The sequence below is a fragment of the Diabrotica undecimpunctata genome, chromosome 7, assembly GCF_040954645.1.
Source record: "Diabrotica undecimpunctata isolate CICGRU chromosome 7, icDiaUnde3, whole genome shotgun sequence".
NCBI classification, from domain to species: domain Eukaryota; kingdom Metazoa; phylum Arthropoda; class Insecta; order Coleoptera; family Chrysomelidae; genus Diabrotica; species Diabrotica undecimpunctata.
The window spans coordinates 50,591,689-50,598,737 of NC_092809.1; the positions used below are offsets into that span (position 1 = coordinate 50,591,689).

A 7,049-nucleotide genomic window follows, 5' to 3' on the forward strand; every position below is an offset into this window, starting at 1 on the left:
GAATTTAAATTATTCTGCACTTTTTAACATTATTGAAATTTTAATATTTAGACATAAATAAAAAACATTAAAAATTTTTTTCGTTATCAATTGCAAAGATACATTGCAAAAGGTAGAATTCTAAACAATTTCCGGATTCGGAATATAATTCAAGGAAGGATTTTATTATCCTTTTCTTATTTCGAAATCAAAATTAATGTCAACAAACAATGCAAATTCATTGTATTGTTATATGATGTCAATAATAGAAATAAGGAGAATAATAGGCAATGGATAAATGGATTAGTAATTTTTGTTTGTACCACTCTGTAATTATTTAAAAAACCATTTAATTATTTAAAATGTGTTATTTAAAATAACACGTAAACACGTGTTCAAGGATTCAATTATAGTTATATCTAAAATTTTATAAATATTTTTACCTAGAGGTATAAAAATAGACAAATTTTGTTTTATAACCCTTATTCAAGGACAAACTCTAAGCCACTTATATAAATATTGGGACTTCCAAGAAGAACTTGGTCAGATTTTGACTTGAATAACTTAAATAACTGATAACTGTTTAAAATAACAGTTATCCGAAAATAACTTCCACGGTTATAACGGTTATTTAAAAATAACTTCTAAGCACATCACTATTACCAACCAAAAAAAAAATACTGACAGACTGGCAGTAACACCAACATACTTACAAATATGTTTAATTCAAAAAAAAATATTTTGCACTTGATCTCTCTTATAATACAAAACACGCAAATGTTTTATATCCATTCTGAAAAGTATATTAACTATGTAGTATAGTTATAGTATACTAGTAGATTTATCATTTATCTATTAATATACATGTGGGTAATTAAGTTGAATAACTTATAATATCCAGACCTTCCATTACACGTGATGATCATGACATTTAACTGTCAATCAAATGAGCGGGCGGGAAAACATAAGTAAAAATTTAGATTTTCTTTTGCAATAGGTTCTAAAAAATTTCGTGTCATCAAAATATAATTTTTATAGGTCAAATAAATTAATACGTGTCTCTTAATACGTCTTACACTAAGTGATAAACATGAATACTCGCTCATCTGCAAGATTATCTTTAAAAAATAAAGGACAATCATTTAGAGAGCTTCAAAAATTTTTAAATTATTCCAGTGATTCCAGTTCTGACGATGATAGTGACAATGGTTTATATTTTGAGTCCCTATCAACTCCAAGAAAAACAAAATCAAAAACAAAGTATGACGATAGTGGAACACCCCCAAAGCAAAAGAAATTAGAAGCCAAAAGTCCAAATAATAAATCTACTGTTAGATCTACTACGAATACTCCTTCACTTCAAAGATTAGCTATTACAAGCCCAAAGAAACCAAAGTCAACAAGAAAAAGCCTTTTTAAAGAAAATGACACAAAGAAATCTGCAGAAAATAAGGTAAATATAATAAAATAATAGCAAATATTTTTAATAAACAGATTATCCGCATAAAACTTTAAACTAATAGTCCATGAGATATATAAAAAAGCTGCTTAAACCCTAAAAATATAAGATAAACTAGAATTATAAGATAAAGAAATTAATTTTTTGTATGCTTAATTTAATGCTTTTGGTTTACTCTGGCAGGTAAAAAATATAAAGTTTTATATATAAAAAATATATAAATGGTTTTTTTTTCAGAAAATAGAACCTATTTTAATCAATTCAGATTCTGAAAGTACTAGTGAAGATGAAGAACCTTCAAAAGAAATACCAAAGAATATAAATGCATATCAGTCTGCTAGACAGGCATTGCATGGAACAGCTCCTACTGAAATGCCAGGTAGGGAAAAGGAGTTAAAAGAGCTTAGACAGTTTATTGACAGGCACATCAAGAATCAAACTTCAGGTTCACTTTATGTAAGTGGACCACCAGGAACTGGAAAAACAGCATCTCTAAATCTTATTCTACAAGAGAAAAATGTGAGTTCTTATAGTAAATTTACAGTAAAATCTATTGTAAAATTAATATGCTTATTAGTATCTAATACTCTTAAAATACATTATCAAACATAATATTGATGCCCTGAAAAATTAGGCTAGATGAATATACAGTATGTTATGCTTTGGATTAGATATTGCAAACTACATAAAGTGCTAAAATTGGCAACATTTTGCCTCGTAAGATATTTTCTGCAATTTTTGAGGCAATAACAACTCTTAAAATTTTTAAAAATATGAATTGACTGTACGCAGGGAATTGGTCTCCTCTCAAAAAAAAAACAGAAAATAAATCTACACAGTTTTGTCCAGAATTACCACCATAAAACCATTTTATTATTTAAACTTTTTCTGCGGGCATATAAACAGACATGTTGTTTACAAAAATAAATTAAAGATCTACTCTGTTAATGCTTTAAACAACAACTTTATAATGACAAATTATTGGCAACAGGTCAAGGAAGCAGGTTCATAGAAAGTCGACAGCACACGCAGTGTTGCCAATTATAAGGTGTATATCTAATTTAAAACTTAACATACTGTATCAACATACACTACAGAAGATGCAACTTTCTCAAGAACTAGAAGTTTTATATGAGAAATCATAAAATAATGAAATTTTTTAAATTCCTGTTATAATTTTACTAAATTTTTGTTGACTATGAATAGGTCAATTTGTAAAAGAAAAAAAAAGACACCTAGTAATCTAGTGTTCAAAAAGGAGCTAATAACTTTTAAACATAAAAAATCTTTCTCAATAGATAACATCATTTTTACTTGAGAATGTTAACTTTTTCTGAACAGTGAAACTCCTTACCATAGTTCTAGAATGATATAAAATGTGCTCTTCTGTCTCATTTGACTTGACTAGGTAAGACTTTAAAATTTTTTTTTTAGTTGGTCCAGAATGTAGACCATGTATATGTCAACTGTACTGCTATTAAATCTCCTACAGCCATTTATTCACGAATTTGTAAGGAATTAAATATCAAAGTGGATGGTAGAAGTGAAAAAGACCACCTGCTTCAAATTGATAAATATTTGAAGAAAAAACACAAAACAATGTAAGTATTTGTACTGCTGGGTGTCACCTAATTTGAACAGTTGTGAGGGTACATTGTTCATTTCAGAGTCTTGTTGTTTTTTTAGGCATGTATTGCTTTTTGACTTCTTCAAGAGTGGGTGGGAGTCATGTATTTTTATCCTCTCCTACCATATTTTGCAAGTCCAAATGCTACCAATTTCCTGAGGTTCCTAGCAGAGGTTGCAAGTTTGATTTGACTTCTGTTCCTTTGCTGTTGGATTTCTAAATAAACTTGTTCCACTTTTATATTACTCTCTTACATTTCAGAGTTATTTATGTTTTTTTTTTATATATATAGTTACTTTAAAAGCTTGGTTCCAATTTGTAAAACTTATTATTTTCAAATTTTCTTTTTTGTTTTTGACATATTTTATCTTAACTTCATAATGCTTCCTTAAAAGTGATTTTTCTTTGTGTAATTCTTTCATATATTTCTTGCATGCTTTTCTTGTATGGCTCATTTACATTATTCATCCATCTGCATCTCTTTTTATTATTTTTTTTCTATTGCCTTCGTTGCTGCATTTAATAATATTGTTTTAAATTTTTCCCAATATTCTTCATTATCTGGTTGGTCTGTTTTTATCAGTGTTTGGATTTTTTTGTCTGGTAATTCTGCTTAATATTTTCTTGGTTCAATTTTTAGTATCTAGTGAGAGTCTAGTTGAGTTCTGTTATTTGTCTCTATCTGCATGTGTTTTTCAAGATTCTGCAACAAGATTTTGTCAGCACCAATAAGTGATCATTTACACAATAAGCTCATCTTCCGGTTTTTCATATAAGATGTTTTGTGACAGCCTTTTTGATTATTTTGATTAATTGATTGGGAATTTTTCCACAATAATTATAGTCATAATATTATGTTGCTTAGTATATATCCAGGTGTGCAAAGAACATTAAGATTGTAATCATGATTTTTGTGCTGTCAAAATTGATTAGAAAATTCTCCTTTTTGACTATTGTTTTGATGGACTGAATGTTACTTGACTTGTTTCTGAGAATCTCTTTGCCTATTTGAGCATTTATTTCAGCCATGTAGCCCAAACCAATCTCTTCAGTTTCTGAACCAAACGGTATTTATTCTTTTGTAACTCCTGCCTTTTCATATTTAGTCCATTTTTAGTATCTTGATATATTATGATAAAAATTAAGATGTTATATTATTATATTATGTATATTATGATAAAATTTTATCGCCATGATAAATTCACAATTTTAAATAACTTTTTGTTTCAGTTTATTGGTACTGGACGAAATTGACCAATTGGAAAGCAAAAATCAGTCAATCCTGTACACAATTTTTGAATGGCCCTCGAAACCAAATGCTCGTATTTTGTTAATAGGAATAGCAAATGCTCTTGATTTGACTGACAGAATACTGCCTAGACTACAAGCTCGCTGTGAACTTAAACCTACTCTAATGCATTTTGCTCCATATAGCAAACCTCAAATTATTGAAATTTTTACCTCAAGACTGAGAGCAGCTAATGTGTTGGACATTTTCTCACCAGCAGCAGTGCAGATGTTGGCTGGTAAGATAGCAGCAGTTTCTGGAGATATCAGAAGGGCATTGGATATAGGAAGAAGAGTTGTAGAATTAGCAGAACAAAGCAGGAAAACTGGAGCTTTGAAATCTGTAGAAAATCTTGCCAATCAATTGGTTGATGAAGAAACTAAGACTGTAGACCTGAAACAAGTATTAACTGTTTTGAATAGTGTATATAGTACCTCCCAAAATCTAGACGACCATACCGAAGACTCTTTTCCACTTCAACAAAAGATTATTATCTGCTCATTACTCTTAATGCTAAAAAAGAATAAAAGCAAAGATATTACGATAGGAAAATTACATGAAGTTTACTGCAGAGTTTGTAAAAAGCGAAAAATTGGTTCTGTGGATCAAACTGAATTAGTTGGATTGTGCTCATTAATAGAATCCAAGGGTATAATAACTGTAAGTGGGAAAAAAGAACCTAGGTTAAATAAAGTTAGTATGGTATGGGATCAAGATGAAGTCACCAATGCTTTAAAAGATAAACAGTTAATTTCAGATATTTTACAAGACGAATCTTGTTTGGGAAAATTTTAAATTATTTTATAAATTTACTGAGTTTTAAGACTGGAAGTCATTGTACAATTGTTTGAACATATGAGAACCACAGTTTTTAAATTTTATTCTTTTATTTGATTCTTTTTAAGTGAGAGATTGTGACTTCAAATCCTGTAAAGGATCATTTCTGTTTATAATTTCTTATGGGATCTGCGATCCACGCCAATAACACATTATACATTAATGCACATTATTTTCTATGGAGTCCTTTGCAGCTTTCTCAAAACTTAAAGGTTTCTAATAAATGTTTATCAGTAAATTGGAGGTCTTCCAAAACCAGATCTTATATTTTTGCTATGATTGCTGATGCTAAAGCACTTTTTGAACATTTTTCACTCAGTTTGGCTTCAACAACCTGATTAGAAATGTGTTCATCAAATAATACTGCCACATTTACAAAAGTACAACAATGAATTAAATAGAATGATGACAGATCTATATTAAGCCCCACATGTGTTCATCAAACAGTAGTGCCCCTTAAAAAATTGAAGAAGCGCTATCTCTTATCTAAGGGCAAAACTTATTAAACTATCCATATATATTGAAGATTTATGTAAAACAAGGGCGAAAACTGAAATGAGTAAAACAAAAAACAGAAATTTTCGTGTGAATAAAAGAAAAACACGGGACAATTTTAGTGCATATCTTAAATCCTGAATAAATTTTATTTTTTATAAAAATTAAGATATGAATGGGAATTGACCAAAATTTACTAATTTGTGTTTTGACAAAATCTTGTGATAAAATTGTCTAATAGAATAGTTTCACAATGGTGGTTTATTCCTATAATTTTTTTGTCATTGTCTAGACATTGCCTTAAAATATTTTAAAAGGAACTTTCTGTGAGTTTTTCTTTTTGTAAAACTTAATTCCTATGTAGTTAACAATAATTGGCATAATATTTTCCATTTTCAGTTTTTAAAAGAAAGAAAAATTGGAAGTATATTTAAGTATTTCTGTAAATATATCTTTATTGAACTTATTTATTTTACAAATGTAATTTTTTTAATAAAAGAGATTTTAAAAAAACAAGTTTTTGAATTCTTATGACCATAAAATCATAGATAACGAGTTGGTAGAAAAGGAATTTCACAGGCCATATTTGCTCCATACCTGGATTTTCTTTTTAAATGAATATTTCCTTACATAAACTCGAATAAAGGTAAAAAAATTTTAAGTGATTTTACTCCCGGGAAATAGCAAAATTTAACCGTGATCAGCACTTTGCAAACTATATTTATTTGACCGAGTTATTTCGTTAATATATACCTCAACCTATACGTTTTCTGCAGAAAGATTCCAATCCAAAGTCCTTCTTGATGTCTGCAATGTCCCATGATATGTGCCAAACATGTTATTCATCACAACATGAATGTTGAAACTGTTAGAGAAGCAACCGCCACTCAGTATGCAAACTATAAGAGACTATCATCTCATCCAAATCCACTCGCCAACGACCTCCTGACGCCACCACTGCTTAGAAGACTTAAAGGTTGGATCCTCTCGATCTCTCCACCGTTAGAAACTAGATAGAAGTTACTCATTTGTATTAAAGTCAAAAATTTGATAGTAAACTAAATATATGTAAATGTTACTCCCACTGAGTGTAGGTCCCACTATGCCCTTTTTCTGTCTTTCAAACATATTGTTTATTGTTATATTGATAAGAGATTGAAATACAAAAGGGAAAAAGTTACTGTTATTTTTAACTTATAAACAATTGGAATACCTTTTAAACTATTACACATAGACGAAATAGTTTTTCATATTTGAAAAACTGATAAATTTTTACACGAATATAAACAAACAAGTGTTATTCTGGGACGATTAGATAAAAAGTAGGGAGTTTTTTTAATTTGCAGTTATTTGTTTATAATAAT

General features: G+C 29.0%; 1 protein-coding gene across 1 annotated transcript; it reads left to right on the forward strand.

The window, feature by feature from the left end:
• The first annotated feature begins 903 nt into the window (after positions 1-903).
• Positions 904-6,189, forward strand: Cdc6 (Cell division cycle 6). Its single transcript, XM_072537302.1, has 4 exons — positions 904-1,432; positions 1,676-1,957; positions 2,873-3,039; positions 4,296-6,189. The coding sequence occupies exons 1-4, from the start codon at positions 1,070-1,072 to the stop codon at positions 5,146-5,148; spliced, it is 1,665 nt and encodes a 554-aa protein (XP_072393403.1). The 5' UTR covers positions 904-1,069; the 3' UTR covers positions 5,149-6,189.
• The last annotated feature ends 860 nt before the right edge of the window (positions 6,190-7,049 follow it).